Source organism: Ursus americanus, chromosome 25 (assembly GCF_024610735.1).
Source record: "Ursus americanus isolate L20-20 chromosome 25, mUrsAme1.1.p, whole genome shotgun sequence".
Classification (NCBI taxonomy): Eukaryota; Metazoa; Chordata; class Mammalia; order Carnivora; family Ursidae; genus Ursus; species Ursus americanus.
This window is the reverse complement of record NC_142151.1, coordinates 42,636,691-42,657,896: the sequence shown is the minus strand read 5'-3', so window position 1 is coordinate 42,657,896 and position 21,206 is coordinate 42,636,691. Positions and strand designations below refer to the sequence as shown.

At 43.8% G+C, this 21,206-nt stretch overlaps 1 protein-coding gene across 1 annotated transcript in view; it reads right to left on the bottom strand.

Annotated features, from left to right (window-relative positions):
- Positions 1-512: 512 nt before the first annotated feature.
- The window catches only part of SLC4A8 (solute carrier family 4 member 8), a 66,940-nt gene continuing 46,246 nt past the window's right edge, over positions 513-21,206 (bottom strand). The window contains exons 17-25 of the mRNA XM_087855395.1: positions 19,524-19,637; positions 16,561-16,722; positions 15,412-15,663; positions 12,160-12,228; positions 10,345-10,518; positions 7,299-7,436; positions 2,721-2,812; positions 2,459-2,511; positions 513-602 (exon numbers count right to left, since the gene is read on the bottom strand). Of these exons, the coding sequence (XP_087711521.1) occupies positions 532-602; positions 2,459-2,511; positions 2,721-2,812; positions 7,299-7,436; positions 10,345-10,518; positions 12,160-12,228; positions 15,412-15,663; positions 16,561-16,722; positions 19,524-19,637 (1,125 nt within the window). The 3' untranslated portion in view covers positions 513-531. The remainder of the gene's footprint in view (positions 603-2,458; positions 2,512-2,720; positions 2,813-7,298; positions 7,437-10,344; positions 10,519-12,159; positions 12,229-15,411; positions 15,664-16,560; positions 16,723-19,523; positions 19,638-21,206) is intronic.

The window sequence follows — 21,206 nt, the reverse complement described above, 5'->3', positions numbered from 1 at the left end:
TATTTGTTTGTTTGTTTTGAGAGAGAGCGCGCACATGCATGAGCTGGGGGAGGGGCGGAGGGAGAGGGAGAGAGAGAGAATCCCAAACAAGCTCTCTGCTCAGTGTGGAGCCCAAGCTCACGACCCTGAGATCATGACCTGAGCTGAAACCAAGAGTCGCACGGTTTAACCGACTGAGCCACCCAGGCGCCCCTGAAATGGGCACTTTTAGAAAAAGGATTTAGGTGACTAAACAGATAAAGCAAATTTACATCCCCAAGTAATCCTGTCCTGACTTTGGGGCTGTGTAAATGCGCGGCTCCAAACACCACATCTGTTCAAATAGTTAGAAAACGTGTTTCCTTTTCTTAGGCTTCTAGCAATTCTCACAGGTTAGCAGCAGTCCCGGAAGTGATTTTTTTTTTAGACAATTCAATTTTGCAGCTAAGATTTATTTCACTTTCAACATGATTGCTATTTTTTAAAGCCAGAAATACATAAAAATCAGCAATTATAGTTCTCTTTACCTCTTTTCCTTTGTATTTCCAGAGTTCATACTGAGAGCTTTCCAGACCGTAGTTTTAGGCATTTCATCAGATATATTAATCTCAGAGGGGTCACACCTGAAATCAATGCTTAGGACAGTAAATGGAGGACATACAAATATAAGACATATCTCAGTCTACAATTATCACCACGCCACCGGATGGGAGAGAGTAGGTCTGAGGGAGCTCAGCTGACAGCTCTTGGCAGCACCAGGAGCCAGGTGGTTGGAATGCAGAGAGGCAAGGTGGCCCACGAGGTGGTGCTGAGGACTGGGCTGGGGTGCCAAGCAGTGGGCAGCTCTGCCCCCACGATCGTGCCCTCCTTCCAGGGGCCCCTCTGGGGGTGCGGATGACAGCTTTGGGACCTGCCACCTACTGAGCGTTCGCTGGTGCCAGGCTCGCCGTGTGCCAGGCATGTGCTAATAAGCATTCTTCATACGTTTTCTCACTTACATGGCCAAATGTTTTCCATTTGTAGTTTACAAAGGACTCTTACAATCTATTATCTTAACTGTCAAATCAGAAATTATTCAAATCCTCATTTTGAAAGTACAGAAACCAAAGCTCCCAGAGCTAAGGGATCATTCAAGGTCAAACGTCAGTAAGTGGAGAGTCAAGGCCTTGAGACCAGTCCTTGGTCTCCTAGCACCCCGGGATACTGGCAAATGTCCTACCGGCCAGACAGTCTCATTTTAAAAGGCCAGAAGAAGAGGCAGCATCCCAGTAGAGAGGGGACATTGCTCCTGCTTTGCTGCCAGAGAGTTCAGTCTATGGCTACTTCTCACAACTTGTAGAAAGCTTATTAAGGCCCAAAGATCCCATTTCTTTGGGGTCAGTCACACACACAAAGTCAAAGTCATAGGAACAGATAGTAGAATGGTGGTTACCAGAGACTGGGCAGTGGGGGGAAAGGGGAGATGTTGATCGAACGGTACAAACTGGCAGTTATAAGGTGACTAAGTTCTGAAGACCTATAGACAGCGTGAGCGTGGCTAACGGTAATGTGTTGCACACTTGCAGGCTGCTAAGTAAGTAGTCAAGTGTTCTCATACAAAAAAAGAACAGTAACTCTAGGAGGTAATGAATATGTCATTAGTTTGATTGTAGCAATCATCTCACAATGTGTACCTAGACTCAAAACATCACATTGTGCACCTTAAGTATATATTTTTATTTGTCAAAATAAATAAATCCAATTTTTTTTAATACCAAAGATGAGACTTTCCTCATTTCCCCCTCGGTATAAACCACAATCAATTCAATGATTTGGCAATCAGTTATCCGGGGTCTAGGTGATCCTGATTCCCTCTCTCTCCCTTTTCTGCGGCCTCTGGGCATCTTTCAGCTTATGAAAACAGCTCTGCCACAGTGGAAACAAAATGCCAGGAATGAAGCCACAGATGGACCAATTTAGCATCCTGTGACCTGTGGTGAGCAATAACTTTGCTGGAGAAGGGGGCTGTGATCACTGGCAGAAGCAAGGAATTTGGGGGACCCCAGTTCAGTTTCCCCTTGGCTCCTAGGACCACAGACACCATGAGTCAAAATGGAGGTGCTGCCTCTGGCCCTCACCAAAGGCTGGCCCCAACATGCGAATTTCATGCCCCCCAAGAGGAGGACCCTCGGTCCTATTCATCTCTGGAATGGAAAGGCCATATCCTATTCATCTCTGGAAAATGGCAGAGAAAGGAGAGGGAGCAATGACCTGAAGAATACAAAGACTAGGGTTTGACTCTTGAACTTTCCATTTAGCAGTGTTATGACCTTGGGCAAATTACCTAAAACCATCCAAGCCTCAGTTTCCTCATTGTACAAATATGGATAACAAGACATATTGTTGTTGTAAGTTGTTGTAAAGATTAAAGGAGAATACATAAGTCAAGCTTCTAGCACATTCCTAGCACAGAGAAGGCGCTCAGCACATGCTCCCTTACCTCTGTTCTTGTGATTCCCAGCACCCGGGGTGGTGCCTGAAGCATAGCAGGTGCTCAGGAAACCATAAAAGGGAAAGTGTTTTCCCAGGTTGGAGCTGGGAGGCTGAATGTTAGCTCTTTATGCCAGCACCTGCATTTGTGACCACCCCCCACCACAATGCCACATGTTTACAGAATAACCAGAACAGTAAACTCCCTAGTGTTTGGGGAGGTTTTTGGGTTTTGGGTTTTTTTTTGTGTTTTTTGTGTTTTTTTTTTTTACCTGAAACTGTTGTTCTTTCCAGGACTACTTAGTAACTTCCTGCTCTCTAAGGGGAACTTGTCTCCCCCCATTTCTAACATTTTCTCAGCCTCCTGAAAGAGAAGAAGACATTATTCTATCTTAGGCCAAGCAAAACCATGAGTCTACACCACCCATATTTCTCTCACCACAATTTCTACCTAATTTCTCTCACATTTATTTTGAAAGAGTGTATTTATGTTCTTTCATAGATTTGGCTCATCACCAAAAAAGAGACAACCAGATCTTTGTACCTATGGAATAGTATTTTTTTAAAAGAAGAAAGAAAATGAATCTGAATAAACCTCTAGAGCCAACTACTAATTTACTAGAAATATAGGGGAGAGAAGAACACGTTGTTAAATGACACCAAGGGACACAGTAAAATCTAAATGGTGGAAAATCGTACAGGTCACAGACCTAGTTTCTTCCACAAAAAGAAAAAAAAAAAGATACAAAGGAACCCCTAAAAAGATTTAAGAAACATATCAACCATTGTAATACATAGGTCTTATTTGGATCCTGATTCAAACAAACAGATTGTAAAAATAATAATAATAATAATAATAATAATAATAATAATAATAATAATAATAAGGCAATCGGGGAAATATGAATACTGACTGTTCTTTCTACCTTTCTACCTAACAAAATGTTTTGTTTAATTTAAATAATCCCATCAATTTAAAGAAAACAATTACAGAGAAAAAATATATACAAAGATGTTTAAAGTAGTATGATTAGTAATAAATCCTAAAACAACTATAAATTTCAACAAAGGAAGAGAATTCAAATTAATTATGAGAAAATACTAGAGAATATTATGCAGTCATTAAAACAATAAACATGATTGTTTATTATATGGACATATAGAAACATGAAAGTATCTTATGAAATCAAGTTGAAGGGGGGAAATAAAAAAAAAATACCGCCCCCTCAAGTAAACAATGATTATAGTTATATGAAAACTATGTTAACGACTTAAAGAGAACATAAAGTAATGAACATAAAGTAATAAACATAAATATTGGATGCTGACATGAAATTTTGGGGTGAAGTCTTATTTTTCTTTCATTTAGTTTCCGAAGAAACTATATAAAATAAAACATGTATTAACAAATACATGTCTACTTCAGAAATTTTGGAAAAGAAGGAGTATAATGTTTACTGCCCACCCCAAAATTAACATCCAAAAGAGATGCTTTGATTCTCCTCCCAAAACTGCTTAATAAATGGCACAACCACTCATCCAGTTGTTCACTCCAAAAATCTAAGATCTGTCCTTGATTCCTCTTTCACCCACGCTCACTGTACATTAGCAAACCCTGTGAGCTCGCTCTTCAAAGGAAGTCCCCAAGCCAGCCGCTTCACCACCTCTCCCTTAGCCTTGGCCACCTTCACCTCTTGCCTGAACCATTGCCACCGACTTCTAACTAGTCTCCTGCTACCTCTCTCCCTTCCAGGCTCTCTGGCTTTCTCATGTTCTGTAACCACACCAAGCTCATTCCTGCTTCAAAACCTTTGCATTTGCTGTGCCCCTGGCCTGGAATGTTCCTACTCCCAGATATTCTCACGACTTGCCCTCACTTAATTCAGATTTCAGATGAGATGTCTCCTTAGAGTTATCCCTGATCAGCCTAAATAAAGTAACTCCCTCACTCCTTATGTTCTTCGTCAAACATATCAGTACCTAAAATTTTATATAAATCAGTAAATAAATATATATATGTATGTATGTGCAGACATACCTCAGAGATATCACGGGTTTGCTTCTAGACCACCACAATAAAGCAAGTCGAATGAATTTTTTGGCTTCCCAGTGCATATAAACGTTATGTTTATGCTATACTGTAGTCTATTTAGCGTCTAAAAAACATTAGGTCTAAAAACAATGTACATGCCTTAATTAAAACCTACTTTATTGCGAGAAAATACTAACCTTCATCTGAGCTTTCAATGAATCATAAACTCTAATCACAAATCACCATAACAAATATAAAATAATGAAAAAGTTTGAAAAACTCCAAGAATTGTCAAAGGATGACACAAAGTCACAAAGAAAGCAAATGCTGCTGGGAAAATGGTGCTGATAGATTCACTTGACACAGTGAATGTGTCACTTTGTAAAGAACACAAGATTTATGAAGTGCAATAGAGTGAAGCATGATAAAATGAGATACACCTCTATGTGTGTCCACGCACGTGTGCATGTGTATGTGTAATTTTTAAAATTTGGTTTGTAGAGTTTTGGGACACTTCAAAGCTTCACATTTTATGTAGTGATTTCTATCAATCTTCTCGTTAAAGTTTTACTCCATCGCTTTTGTGCTTATAATTGTTAAAACTCTTTTAATGATAGAAAACAGACACATGTAACAGACTTGGGAGCCCAGAAATAAACCCAAGCATATATGGTCAGCTAATATTTGACAAAGGAGCCAAGAGTATTCAGTGGAGAAACGATAGTCTCTTCAATAAATGTCACTGGGAAAACTGGATATTCACAAGCCAAAGAATGAAACTGGATTTCCATCTTACACCATTCACCAAAATCACCTTGAAATGTTATTAAAGACTTAAATGTAAAACCTGAAGCACTAAAACTTCTAGAAGAAAATATAGGGAAAAAATCCTTTGACATTGTTCATGGCAATGATTTTGTGGCCATGACACCAAAAATACAAGCAACAAAAGAGCAAGAATAAACCAAGGGGGATGACATCAAATTAAAAATCTTCTGTGCAGCAAAAGAAATGATCAACAGAATGAAAAGGCAAACTCTGGAATGGGAGGCAACACCCACAAACCACATCTCTGGTAAGGTGTTAATATCCAAAATACACAAGGAGTCCATGCAACTCAATAGCAATAATAATAATAATAATCCAATTTAAAAATAGGCAAAGGACCTAAATACCCATTTTTCCAAAGAAGATATACAAATGGTTGGAAGGTACATGAAAAGGTGCTCAACATCACTAATAATTAGTGAAATTTAAATCAAAACAACAATGAGATAATACCCTACACCTGTCAGAGTGGCTATTACCAAAAAGAGAAGAGGTAAGTGCCGGCGAGGATGCGGAGAATGGGGAACCCTCTTGCACTGTTGCTGGGAATGCACACTGACGCAGCCACTCTGGGAACAGTACGGAGGTTCCTCAAAAAGTTAGAAGTAGAGCTACCCTATGATCCAGCAATTTCACTTCTGGGTATATATCCAAAGGAAAAGAAGTTACTATCTCAAAGAGATCTCTACATCCCCATGTTCACGGCAGCATTAGTTACAATAGCCGACACCTGGAAACAAGCTAAATGTCCATCAGTGGATGAGGACAAAGGAAAGGTAATATATATATATATAGAGAGAGAGAGAGTGTGTGTGTGTGTGTGTGGAGAGAGAGAGAGAGAGAGAGACAGGTGAATATCATTCAGCCATAAAAAATGAAATCCTGCCATTTGCAACAACATGAAAAAAACTTGAGGGCATTATGCTAAGTGAAATAAGTCAGACAGAGAAAAACAAATATTATATGATCTCACTTATTTGTGGAATCTAAAAAAAAAAACCGGAGTCATAGAAACAGCAGATTAGTTGTTGCTGGGGCTGGGGGAAATGGATGAAGGTGGTCAAAGGGTACAAACTTTCGGCTATTACACAAACAAATCCTGGGGGTGTAATGTACAGCATGGTGCCCATAGTTAACAGCGCTGCCTCGTATATTTGAAAGTTGCTGAGAGAGTAATTTTACAAGTTCTCACCACGGGAAAAAAACAAAAGTGACTGTGTGAGATGATGAATGTGTTAACGAACCTTATTGTGGTGATCATTTCACAATATACACATATAGCGAATCATTATGCTGTACACAGTGTTACATGTCAATTATATCTCAATAGAGCTGGGGAAAAAATAATATAAGGTTTTAAAAATTCAAGATATTAGGGAAAAATGTCATTTAAAATGCATTTCAAAGGACACTGTTTCAGGCACTAACTGTATTTGGAAACACTTTCCGGCTCATTCATTTCTTGGTCTGGCATTTTCATTTTGTTACACATCCATTCTTGGCACATACAGACCATTGATTGAGGGTCCATTGTGCGGACAGCAGATGCCAAGTGCTGAGTGAAATGAGGAAGGACAGAAAGTCCTGTGCAAGTTGTCTTTGCATGGTGCCAACCACAACACCATCTGCCATTAGGTACATAACAAATAATAGCTTTTGTGTCGTTGTCAAATGAGGCCTTTTGGGAGAACATGAACCATGAGATCGGATAATAAGAGCAGACTCTATGATCATATTCTAAGTATGAACCTGGTGAGCAGACTGTAGCCAAACAAAGAGGAGAAAAACTGATTGTCGGGACCAAAAATAAAGGACAGATAAGGACAAGAATCCTTCATCCATTCTCAGCTAAGGCCATCTTTGGAGTAATCTGCCCAGCTCCTAACTATAACCCTTGGGATTCCAGACATGCTGACTTCTCATGTGGCCCTTCCCATGTTCTATAATTTGAGGCGGCCCCGAAGTGTACGGGTGGTGCGAGAACCATGACCTCTTCCTCCTTGGCCTTCTTTTTGGCATCATCCAACTTCTTCTTTTTACTTTCAGGCATGAGGTCATCTAACCAGCTCAGCTCTCGTTTAGAGAAACAGAGATCCATGACTTTCCTGACAAAGACCAACGCCAAAACCTGAAGAAAAATAAAGAGAGGGAATTAAAGGAGTTCATTTCCTTCCTGGAGTTAAAAGCCAAGTCTTACTTTCCCTGTGGTGGGAACAGCAGGAAGGGCTGCAGGGCCATCCTGGGGAGAGAGCTTTGCCAGACCACAACTACAGCGAGGCCAGCCACACCCAGCCCAAGCATCCCTCACCACGGCAGGAAGGGACTTGAAGGACCATCTGAATTCCCTCTGATCCTTCGCCTTTACGGTTCCCCACAAAATCCTTGCTTTATGCCTGCATCGTGAATCACTAGTGTTTCGTGTCTCTGCCCTCTGGCCTGGCCTGACACTCTCTGTAAATGAGGAACCCGAGGCCCAGGGAGAGAAAGAAACTTGCCTAAAATCCGACAGCTAATTTTCTCAATTGTACATAGGACAGGGGACCTCCCCCGCTGCTCTACTTTCTTCCCATAAAAGGCCATTTTTGCCAAAGGAGAATTAATAATAACAACCCAGAATGACTGGCCTGGATTGACCTGTGTCCACCAGCTACATCTGGTGGCTGGACAGGAATGAGGCAAATCAGGCTTCTCATGTTCAACCACGTTTCTCCCTCGTGTCCGCAACTACTCTCTCAATAAAGCCAAAATCGATAGTATCCCTTCCAAGGGTTTGTCAGGCACTTGCTGTTTCTTTAACCAAACAGTCAGCCCCTGAATGTAACACCCAAATGCAGAAACCTACATGAACCCTGACAACATGGACAGATCCACCAGGAGATGCATGTGTAAGAGATGAGGGGAGAGGAGTCCCCCCTGACCCCCGTTTTCCTCACCCTTGAATATTCTCCCAGTAAGACAAATTGCCTTTTCTCTCTAGAGGCCCACCCTTTGGGTCATTTTCAAAAAGCCCACGGAATGCTCAGCAGCCTCACGACCCAGGGTAGCCGGAGAGGGGAAGGTAACAAGAGGAGAAGGTGAGACCACGAGGACGTCAGGTGGCAAGAATTTCATCTGCACCCTAGTGGCAGGAAGCAACTTGCCACCCATGGTGCCACACACAGTTCAGCTTCCCCAGTCCCTTTTCCAAAGCCTCCGCTTCCGTTCGAGGGGAGGGGAGGATGTCCCCAATCACTTCTCAGTGCTGGGCCAACTTGGTCCTGTCTTCCAGTGGCTTACAACCATGCACTTCCACCACTGCAGGCCCTTCTGGTGGCAGCGAATTCTAAACCAGAACTGTGTTGCTCTGAAGTAATATGCAAATTACTGCAAACCTGAAGCATCCTCTCCATGTCAGATTCATGAGAGAGGGAAGAGGAAGGAAGTTAGGGAGCGAGGGAGGGAGGAAGACCGACTGATAGACTTGAAAGGAAGATGGCCAGCTGCCTCCCATGTGCTTCCACACCTCAAGGTCCCAGAATAATGCGTCTCCTGCCCAAGCCAACCAAAAACCTCGCCGCCAATAAGGGACTGATGTCCAGAATAGATAGACTAGCGCTCAACAACGAAACCCCGAACAATCTGATTAAAACATGGGCAAAGGACTTGAATAGACAGGTCTCCAAAGAAGATATACAAATAGTCAATAAGCCCATGAAAAGGTGCTCAACCTCACTAGTCGTCAGGGAAATGCAAATCAAAACCAAATGAGATAGCACTTCACATGCATTAGGAGGGCTGATTTCCAAAAAACAACAAATAAAACTAAAACAGAAAATAAGTGTTGGCAAAGATGCGGACCAATTGGAACCCCATGTACTTATAAAATCATACAGCCATTCCTCAAAAAATTAAAAATAGAATCATCATATGATCTAGCAATCCACTTTTAGGTATATTCTGCAAAGAACTGAAAGCAGGAACACAAACAGATATTTGTACAATTCACGTTTATAGCAGCATTATTCACAATAGCCAAAAAGTGCAAGCAATCCGAGTGTCTGTCAACAAGTGTACAGATAACCAGACGGTGGTGTGTGCGTACACACACACACACACGTACACACACACATACACACACACATACACACACACATACACACACACACATACACACATACACACACATACACATACACACACGTACACACACATACACATACACACATACACGTACACACATACACACACGTACACACACGCATACACACATACACATACACACACATACACACACACATACACACACATACACACATACACATACACACACGTACACGTACACGCACACACACATACACACACATACACATACACACACATACACACACACATACACACATACACATACACACACATACACACACGTACACACACACGTACACATACACACACACATATACACATACACACACATACACACACATGCACACACATACACACACATACACATACACACACACGTACACACACATACACATACACACACATACACACACATACACATATACACATACACACACATACACATACACACATACACATACACACACACACATACACATACACACACACACATACACACAGAGGAATATTACTTAGCCTTTCACAAGGAAATTCTGACACGTTACAACATAGATGAACCCCTCGGAGACATTATGCTAATAAGTAAAATAAGCCGGATACAAAAACACAAATACTTTATGGTTCCACTCACATGAGGCACCTAGAGTAGTCGAATTCATGGAGACTGAAAGTAGAATAGTGGTTGCTAGTGGCTCGGGGACGGAGAATGGGGAGTTACTGTTTAATGGGTACAGAGTTTCAGTTTTGCAAGATAAAATAGTTCTGGAAAAGTATGGTGCCAATAGTTGCAGCACAACGTAAATGTACTTAATGCCACTGAACTGAACCCTTACGAATGGTTGAGGTGATGCACTTCAGGTTATGTATATTTCATCCCGATTTTTAAAAATAAATAACAATGTTGCTAAGCTCACCATCATGGGAAAGACAATGGCAGCCGGAGACGCCTTGATGGCCCAGAGCAGGACAAGGCAGGTGAGCTGGATGAGGGTGAAGAGGTGCACTTTGCGCAGGGGCACGTGCCGAAGGTAGATAAAGTCCGGCTGGTGCTTTGCCGGCATCCCGAAGAGCTTCAGACGGTCAAAGAACTGAAAGGAGGGAACTGGTAATTATTTTCAGGAGGTTTCTCTGGGTCAGACAGAAGCCTTGTGAGGCCCATTCTTGTCTCTTAATCACCTGCTCTGAAAGCTTACCTACTGTTTCCACTGGACAAAAATGGAAACTGAGTCTCAGAGGGTACAGGTAATTTGGCTGAGGTTGGTATGTGAGAGTCAAAATTCAATCCATCTCTTTTTTTAATATTTTATTTATTTGAGAGAAAGAAAGACAGAGACAGAGAGAGCAAGCATGAGCAGGGGGGAGCAACAGGTAGAGACAGAGGGAGAAGCAGGCTCCCTGCTGAGCAGACAGTCTGACATGGGGCTCGATCCCAGGACCCTGGGATCATGACCTGAGCCAAAGGAAGACACTTAACCAACTGAGCCCCCCAGGTGCCCGTCTTTTTTTTTTTTAAGATTTTTTTTTTAAGTAATCTCTATACCCAACACGGGGCTCGAACTCACAACCCTGAGATCAAGAGTCACACACTCTATCTACTGAGCCAGCCAGGTGTCCCTAAATCCATCTTTTCTAACTCTAGTTTCTTCTATCCCACACTGGCTCCTGAGAGATCTTTCTCGGGGAGTGTTGAAAACAAAATAAGCCAGTTCCATCTTTCTGCTTATTATCAAAACCAAATCTCTTACTTGTTCTTTGAGGAGTTTGGAGCCTTTCCTTGATTATTTATAAAAAAAGATAAAATCAAACTTCATAACATTGTGGATATAGAATATATGACCATCCTTATATTATAAAAAGGAAAACAGGGGCACCTGGGTGGCTCAGTCAGTTAAGCACCCGCCTTCGGCTCAGTCATGATCCCAGCGTCCTGGGCTCGAGCCCCATATCAGGATTCCCACTCAGCAGGAAGTCTGCTTCTTCCTCTCCCTCTGCCTCTCCCCCATGCTTGTGCTCTCTCTCTCTCACTCCCTCTCTCAGATAAATAAATAAAATCTCTAAAAATAAATAAATTAACTAATTAATTAAATTAAAAATAAATAAAAACAGTCCCAGAGAGATTCAATAACCTGCCCAAGGTCACATTAAAATTCAGTGGGTAAGAGTGACCACTGGACATTCCATAAAAACATAGAGGAACCAGCCGCCAATAGAAGAAACTAAGTTAAGGTATCATCTGGGGTGCCCTCGTTATCTGTGGCAAGCTCCTGATTTTCTATGTTCACAGGACTCAGAGGAATGAGTTGGCAGCTGGGAAAAGGCAGAGCATGACGGGAAGTGGTATCCACTTACCTGGAGCAGCCCCCACGACTGCCAGTCTCGTCACCAGTGCACCCCCAGTTAAGCTTCCTCACTCACACTGTAGCCTGATGCGAAAACGAGCATGATCCATGCGTGGAAGTCTAACAGCTGTCTGTTAAATCGCTCATGAATGACTGGCACCATGACATCAAGCCAGGCCACCCTGTAAGTCTCTGTACCCTCATGCCAGCTTGACTGTCCAAATGACTTGCCCAACGCCCAAAGAAACGTCTAAAATAGCTTTAACCGGCAAGCCTAGGAAAAGGGTTCTCACGAACGGGTTTGTGAGTCCCTGGGGGAGCCCTCCCTCCCCGGTCAGGACGGATGAGCTGGTGGTGAGAGGCCATTGCCCTGGCTGAACCATGCAATACCTGAATTCCTTGTAGTGAGGACACTCCCATGTAGAGGAAAACTCCATAGAGGACTGGCATCGGGATAAACTGAACACAAAAGGGCAGAAAGACCAGAAATTAAATTTGGTATCATAGCGCCCTCAAGACTACATAAACTTTTGAATCTCCAAGAAGGAAACAAAGTCCCCAAACCACTGCATACACATTGCATTAGTTTCTGCTGCCTTCGCATGATTTAGAAGGAGAAGCAAAATCAGAAGCTGACAATGATAAAAAAAAAAAACCCATTTTGTTCTGAAATGAAATGATTACAGATAGGAGTAATCTGGTCCTGGTTAAATCATAGGCCCCACATTTTACTGCTGTCTGGCTCTTCCTCCTCTGTGGGGATGGGTGGACACACACACACACACACACACACACACACACATCTCTCTTTTACAGAACTGATATCTTTGAAAACTAATCACATAATCAGTTATCTTGGGGATTTGGTGTGTTTTAACATGGACTACAAAGTTTCCTTTCGGTGAACCAGAGAGTTGAGGGCAGGAATGGGGAGGTATCAGAGAGGGAATGATTTGGGGAGAAATATCAACATCATTACATTGCACTTGAGTATACATACACACCTATCACACCATCGCTCTCCATCTCGGTAATCCTCAAGGCAACTCAGTGAGGTAGGGAAAAGAGGCCTATGGAATTAAGGCAAGGGAAGTCTTACAGCTGAAGACTAAACTTGACTTGCTTTTATTCTGAAGCTGCATTCCCAAACATAATTCCTCTCAGAACTAGAAAATCCCCACTGGATTTTTTGCTGTTGCAACCGTAGAGTGAGTAGACATCTCAGTTTGGTGCTAACCTTGCTTGTAGAACCACTGAATGGTATCCTGAAGGAAGCCCTCTGAGCCACTTCTAGGAAGGCCCGGTGATGCCCACCGCCATGCCTTCGTGGTTACCTTCCTGGAGGAGCAGTGACCTTTGGGCTCCTCCGGATGGCGGCTAGACCAGAGGTGGGAGTGGGGGCCAGGCTGGGGACAGACAGTAGAAAGGAGGGGAGGGGGAGTGAGGAGAGGGGGACTGGGTGGAAAGTAAGGGGCCAGGAAGACGGTTCCAAATTCTTTCCCATTTCTCTCACCTGTCACCCTTAAATAGCACTCGCGGTGCAGGCCGGGGCAGTTGAAGATGCACCAAAAAGAAGAGGAAAGGAGGCACGGGAGCCAAGTAAGTGCTCCAGAACGTTTGGGGCTTGGTGGTACAGCCACAGAGCTTTCCTTCTCACCCCATTTTTCCCAGATGCAAGCCTTACACCCACAAAACAATGTTTTTTTCCTCACGTTCAAGGTATCTTCCATCTTTACAAAAAATCCTCTTTTAACCCCACATCTCACACCAGCCACTGCCCATTTTCTGTTCCATTTCACAGAAAAATCTCTTGCTAGAGCTGTCTTGCCCACACTCCCTTTACTTCTCACCCCCTATTTGCTCCTCAATTCCCTGTAATTCAACTTCAGCCCTATCATTCCACTGAATCTGTTCCTGTCGAGTCACGTGAGGCCTCCACGTTGCCAAATCCAATGGCTTGGGTTAGTCTTTATCTTTCTAGACAGATTCCAACCAATCCCTCGTTCTGGAAACATTCCCCTCGCTTGGCTTCCCTGATACCACACGCTCCTGGTTTCCCTCCTACCTCTCTGGCAGCTCCTTCTGAGTCTCTGTTGCCATCTCCTGCTCTGCCCAAATTCTCAGTATTGGAGCTCCATCAACTCTGCTCTTGCTTCTGGGCCTATTTCTCTTTTGTATCTACCCTTCTCCCTCAGTGATCTTATCTACTCCCATGGCTTTCAATACCACTAAGTGTTGTTGACTCCCACATTTATATTTTAATCCAGAACCTTCCTCTAGCTTCTTCACGCAGTTGTCTCACCCAAAATCTGACCATAGCACCACCACCTCTCACAAAATCACTTCCTCCTTCATGCCGTCTTCTCCATCTTAAATGTCAGTACTCTCCACCCAGATGCTCAAATCAGAAACCTAGCAGGCATTTTGATTTTTCCATTTTCCACACTCCATTCCAGATCTAGTCAACCAGCAAGACTTTGGATCTTGCCTCCAAGATACAGAGAAGTCATTCCTTTTATCCATCTCTTCTACCACCTTCCTTATCCAAGTCACCATCATCTCCCACTTATAATAGCCTCACTAGTGTCTCTGCTTCTATTTTTCCTAACCCTAAAAGTTTATTCTCTAGAAATTGGCCAGAATGGTCTTTTAAAAATACTAAATGGATGATGTCCTTTGCCTGGAAGTTAACCCTTCAAAGGTTAACTTTACCAGAGTCAAAAAGGCCCTCCACGATCTGCCCCCATGTGCTCTTCACTCTCATTTCTCTGTGCTCTTGCCTTGACCCAACACCCTGGAGCCACGTAGTCCTGATATTTCTTAGAATACATATCACTCTTTCCCATCTCAGGGCCCAACTAGATTGCTTTTCTCCCTTCCCCCATGCCATCTCCCTCCATCCATGGCATGGCTGGCTACATCACATCTTAAATACCATCTCCGTAGAAGCCTTCTCTGACCACACTAACTAAAACAGCACTCCCTTAATTCTCTATGGCACCATAGAGCACTTTATATTTCCTTTTATCATTTTCATATTCTATAATTATCACGTTTGTTTTCTTTTTTTCTTTTTTTACCCTTCCCTCCCTCCTCCTCTCTTCCTTCCTTCCTTCCTTCCTTCCTTCCTTCCTTCCTTCCTTCCTTCCTTCCTTTCTTTCTTTCTTTCTTTCTTTCTTTCTTTCTTTCTTTCTTTCTTTCTTTCTTTCTTTCTTTTTCTTTTTTTTTTTAAAGGAGGCTCCATGCCCAGAGTGGAGCCCAGGGAGGGGCCTGAATCCAACTCCCCAAGCCAAGATCAAGAGTTGGAAGTTTAACCAAATGAGCCACCCAGGTGTCCCTCTTTTTTTTTAAGATTTTATTTTTAAGTAATCTCTATACCTAGCACAGGGCTCGAACCCACAACCCCAAGATCAAGAGTCGCATGTTCCACTGACTGAGCCAGCCAGACGCCCCTCATGTCTGTTTTCTTAACTAACTTCCTTGGCTACAACTTATCTGTCTTACTCTGCTAGAGTAAGCTCTTTCAGGGCGGTTATTTGTATGTGTATCTCTTTGGCGTATCACTATATTCCCAGCACCTAACGGAATTCCTGACACAAATCAGGCACCGAATATTTATCTACTGCACGAATGAATGGTTACCTTTAATATGGCCGTCATGAAGACAGAGCAGCCCATCAGCACAAAGATCATAAGGCCTGTCACTCTCTGTTCTCGGATGCCCAAGAACTTGGGCTGTTCTCCAGGAGCGGAGCACTCAGATTCTAGTTTGAGGCTGTTCACGTGTGTGATGGACAGGACAGTTGCAGCCACAAACCAGGGCAGGCCCATGATGGAGCAGACACCCAGCATGATGGCCACCATCAGCAGGTCCAGGTGGTAGCCACAGCCTTTCTGTGGGGAAACAGAGTCTCCGTCACCACCAGTGGCTTAGCTGTAGTGGGACATAGAACTGTGAGCTAAGAGTCTCAGGCCCAAAGCAGGAAGGGGTGTATGGCTAAGGAAGAAGGGGTCCAGGGATCCTGGACGAGTGTTCCAGCCCCTCCTGGTTTGGAGGGAACAGAGAAGAAGAAAAAAAGAAACCTTAGCCTGTCCTATACATGCCATATCCATGTTTTATTCAAGTGCCCCCAGATCTCACCCAGAGTCTCATACAATCAAAGAGTCATCTTTTCTTGGTGGAGTAATCAGAGGCCAAGCCACATCTTGATCATCCTAGTGTCTAGATGGTAGACAATACAGGAGTTGGAGATAAATGGCTTCTTACAAACACCCCCAGATCCTTGACAAATATGGATTTGCCTACTCTACATAAGGAAAGAACACAGACTAAGGCATGAAGCCCCTGACTAATAAATGTGCTGGAATCAACCCTACCACCCTAGAATCCTTGGGCTCAAGGTTCAGTCTGGAAACCCCAGTAATGGACACCAATGGGAGAATATCTGACTCCAAGAAACAGTGGCCCAAGCCCTGAACTGAACCTCAGAAAGATAAGCCTGTGTAGGGACCACAAGGAATTGTGCCCACCCACCTTTGCCACAGGCTTGCGAGGATAGTAACAGAGTCCAAGCTCCCTTCACTTCATTCCATCATGCTCTACTCTGGTTTCATCTCCAAACCAATCTTTGTCACTAATGGAGGGACTGGAAACCCCTGAAAACTCTTTATGAGCTCTTTCCATGACTTTTTTCATCCAGGTTCTATAGTTCCTGGTCTAAATGTGCTTACCCTAAACTAAAAAAAAGTAACAGGATGCCATTTCTCCTTCTAGGTCAGAACTTTTGTTACCTTGAGCTTGTGTTCCTTCCTGTTAATGATGACAGCTGTGATCTGCTGGTCCATGAATATTAAGATAGTGCAGAGAAGAGCCGGGATAATTGCAGCTATCACAGTCCACCAGGGATTGGGGCCAATGGGACTAATAATCCACCCTCGATCATCCCTTGTTGGCTAAAGGGGAAAAAAACAAAGTTTTATTTTTGTATTTTAACTCTAGTCATTAGGGCAAAACAGATCAAGCTGAATCACAAACTCACATTATTTTTATTCTTAAATGAGAATCCTTAAAGAAAAAAAAAAAGTCATGTGGGCGCCTGGGTGGCTCAGCTGGTTAAGTGTCTGCCTCCAGCTCAGGTCACGGTCCCGGGGTCCTGGGATCGAGCCCCATTTAGGGCTCCCTGCTCAGCAGGGAGTCTGCTTTTCCCTCTCCCTGTGCCCCTCTCCCCTGCTCGTGTTCTCTGTCTCACTTGCTTTCTCTCTTTCTCTCTCAAGTAAATAAATAAAACCAAAAAAAAAAAAAAAAAGTCATGAAATACAGCAACTCCTTAGGAAATCTATGACCTTGTTCCAAATTCTCTTTGAGTCAATCCTCGATTACCAACTTCCTGTGAAATAGTCATTAATCCCTCATTTTCTTCCCTTACTCTCCAAATCCACATACAGAGAAAGCAACTTTATCTGAACATTAGCCCAAGTAAAGTAACAAAATCCATTGTCAAAAAAGAATTTTAATACAATTATAATTAAGGCAAATATAAATAATTTCGACTCTCCTTCTCCAGATTTCAGACTGCTCCCCTCCAGAAGCCATATAACGTATGTCTACAGCACAAATAAAAGCAAAGTAGAGCCAGTTGCTTGGAATCTCATGGGCTTAGATTGTTTTGGTCCAGGGGCCTTCTCCCAACAGCAGTGAAACAGGAGCCCAGGTACTAGAGACTTGAGAGAGGAGCCCAAGACCACTGAAGTTGGGGGCTTGTTAGGTCTAGGACCCTCTCCAATACCCCTGTGAGAACACTACTGTTCACAAATCTTGTTTGGGTGTTCATGACATACCTAAACTTTCCTAGATCCTCAAACCCCTTCCAGGGTACTCTGGGGAAGAAAAGTTCCCCTTGTTTGGCAAATAGCAATGGAAGATAAGAGACCAGGGATACAAACTGGCCCAGAATTGACCCAAACTCAATGAACAAAGCAAAGACTGTTACGTCCAAAGTAGTTGGGTCCATATTGGTCATGACTCTAGGATTCAAAGACTGATCAATAATGCCACCAAATCCCAAATTATGAACGGGTTAAGTTCTGAAAGTTTATAGAATCTATGTCTCCTTAGTAACAGCGTTCCAAGTGATAGTTAAATTCTCGGTCAACACAAAAATTTATTAAACTCTGAGCGACATGGGACGCCTGGATGGCTCAATCAATTAAGCGTCTGCCTTCAGCTCGGGTCATGATCCTGGGGTCCCGGGATCAAGCCCCCTGCTCAGCGGGGAGTGTTTCTCTCTCTCCCCTCGACCCCCACCCCCTGTTCATGCTCTCACTCCCTCGCACTCTCTCTCTTAATGAATAAATTTTTTTTAAATCTTAAAAAAAAAACCAAAATCCTCTTACTGACATTAACACATTAGTAATAGTACTAGCCTTCAGACTGGGTCTTAATCACTAGGGGCCATGTGGCATAATAGGGAAGGAAAGAAGGAAGAAAATTTCTTCTCTGCTTCCTGAAAGTGAGGCCTGCCAATGAGCAACATTTTCCTTGACATTCTCCCATTTTCCCTTCTCATCTCTCTTGCACCTCTCAGAGGCCTTCTTCCCAGATGTTCCAGAAATTCAGTACCTTCTATCTTAAGCCTACCCATCAGGGAACCTTTCCAAGGACTACTTAATGTTCTCAAATTACTTATTTTTACACCAAATCCATTCCTCCTGGAGGGTTGACCTCAGCTAGGTATTAGAGAGAAAGCTGACTGTACTCATTCAAACAAAGGTGAGAATGACGTATTCTCGGAGCAATTATATTTTTAAAGAGGGTGTTTTTTAATCCACAATTTCTAACTGATGGCATCGCGGTGCATTTAACAAAATAAAATAAAAAATTTTCAGGCAATATGGAAAAAGATATTTTTAACGAGGCCTATTTCAGGGAGGGAGAGAAAAAGAAAGGGAAGACAAAGGCGCACGGTAAGGGGATGTTTACAAGTCAAGGACTGCCTTTATTCCCGTCTTCCTTCTCCCCAGCCTCTCCAGTCTTCTCATTGTAGGATTCTTCTCGGGTCACTGAGCGCACCCAGGCTTTCCCTCCCCTCTGTTCTTGTGGGGCCTGTGGAACCGAGCTCAGCTTCCCGTCCTCTGTGTTACTCAGTGCCCCTCAACTGAAGCAGATCTAGAGTCCCCACATATGATCATTTGTTTGACTTTTTTTGTCTACATTTTGGGCAAAACATTGTAGATTTTAGAGAGTTATACAAAGAAACAATGGAACAGGGCTGAGGAGTTGTCCCGGTTACTCTGGCAGGAGGGCTACACCGTGGGAGAGGCCCCTGGCCGGCTCACCTCTCCATGCGGCAAGATCCTTGAGGACAGGGGCCAAGTCCTGACCTAGCTGCTTTATCCCTCCAGTGCCCTTAGAGAGTGGACGCTCCATGAGAGTGCTGTTAACCAGACCTGTTCCAGGGACCCCACATTTCCACCGAATGTGGTATGTATTTGAGTAAACGAGCGCATTCCATTGTTTCAAATCTTAACTTTTCATTCATTAAACCACTTTGGGGTTCTGTTCTCGGACTTTGCTGGCTTGAACTCAGCCAAACCCGAAGAGTTTGCTCTTCTGAAAGCGAAGGCACGAGGAGCAAAGTTCAGATGTAGGGCACTGCAGAACGCAGGGTTCGGCTAGGGTAAGGCCTTTGAGATTAACTTGGGAGCAGGCTCTAGGAAGCCACGGGAGGGCCCCAAGTGCCCTGAAAGCTGTTTACCTTGAACACACTGGGAACCTGAAGTTTTGGTGATGGGACTCCAATCAAAAAGTCAATGATCACCATTGTGAAGATAGTGAGGAAGACAGCAAAGTCACTCACCATGGAGCGCACCTGGCATGAGAAAGGGTTGGAAAAGTGTTTTATTAGGTTAAATGCGGTAGAAAAGAATTTAGTATTATAAGTTTTAAAAGTCCTCAGAAGCATGCTTTCATCTGACGATTGAGTTAATATAAGCATACTTCAACAATAGGAATATGTTACTATGCCCAAGTTAACACCCCAAAGGGTGGATAGGATGGGGGAGAAGGAGCGATCCAAGAGACTCTCATGTCACCGCCCTGACTGTGAAGAGTTCTGTTCAGAGCATTCATGCCCAGGTGTAGGCAATAGTTCTGAGAACTTGGAATAAGATTTCCTGGGACCAGTCAAGGTCCATTTGTGCCAGCCAAGAACCTTGGCGGCAGCATCAACTCCTCTTCTCCCTCATGGCCCACAGCTCGTCTACCTGCACTCAAGTCCTGTTGGCTCTACCTTCAGAACACATCCTGGATCTGAGCACCTGTCACCACTTGCACTGTTCCTACTCAGATCAAGGTCACCGTCAGCTCTTGTCCCAGTAAGTACAGCAGACCCTTCATCTTGCTCTGCCCTTCCTGAAAGCTGCCAGACTGATCATTGAAAACAGAAGTTGGACTGGGTCACTCCTCCACGAAAACCCTGAAATGGCGCCTCATTTCACGGAGGTGAACACCTAAAAGGCCTTGGCCTCTGAGGCCCCATTGCAGTCATCACCTCCCCAAGCCCAGCTTCGAGGGCTTCCCCGCTCACTCACTCTGCTCCGGTCCCACAGACCACCGTGCTGTTTCTTACATGTGCTGGACTCACTCCCGCCTAGGGTCTCTGGGCTTGCTCACCCCTCCACCTGGAATGCTTTTTCTCGGGATAACCTCTCGGGTAGCTCCCTCACCCCGTTTATGTTCACGCAGATGTCACCTTCTCCTTGAGGTCTTCTCTGATGACATCACCCTCCACTGCGGCACCTCTTCTACTCCTTTCCTGCTTCATTTTCTCTATAGCACTTCTCACCATTTTGTGCCCCGGGGGCTTTATAGTTTACTGTGGCTTTAATAAAATACAATGCCTCTGAAATGCCCAGCGTCTGCCAGAATCTGAACTTCCAACAGAGATCGAGCAAAATATATCTAAGCCAAAATATATCTTAACCTGACCTTGTTTTCCTTTGCAACCTGAGGTTTCCAGCTCCCTGCCCCTGGTTTTATTAGTTCTCTTCTGAATGTTACACAAATTCTCTGCACATGCACCTGCCGCACCATCAGGAGCCATCTTGGGTTCATCTGACCAGCCTGGGGCCCAGTGACCCTCCTCTCCTCTGAACTCCTATGGTCCTGACAGCCAACTCTCTACTACTGTCTCCTATGGACCTGTATGCTTCATATGTTTCCTCTTCCTAGATGATGGCAGAAACCATGTTCTAAACTTCTTTTGGGGCACCTGGGTGACTCTGTCAGTTAAGTGTCTGCCCTTGGTTCAGGTCATAATCCCAGGGTCCTGGGATCAAGCCCTAGATCAGGCTCCCTGCTTCTCCCTCTGCTGCCGCCCCCCCCCGCTCGTGCTCTCAATCTCTCTCAAATGAATAAATAAAATCTTTAAAAAAAAAAA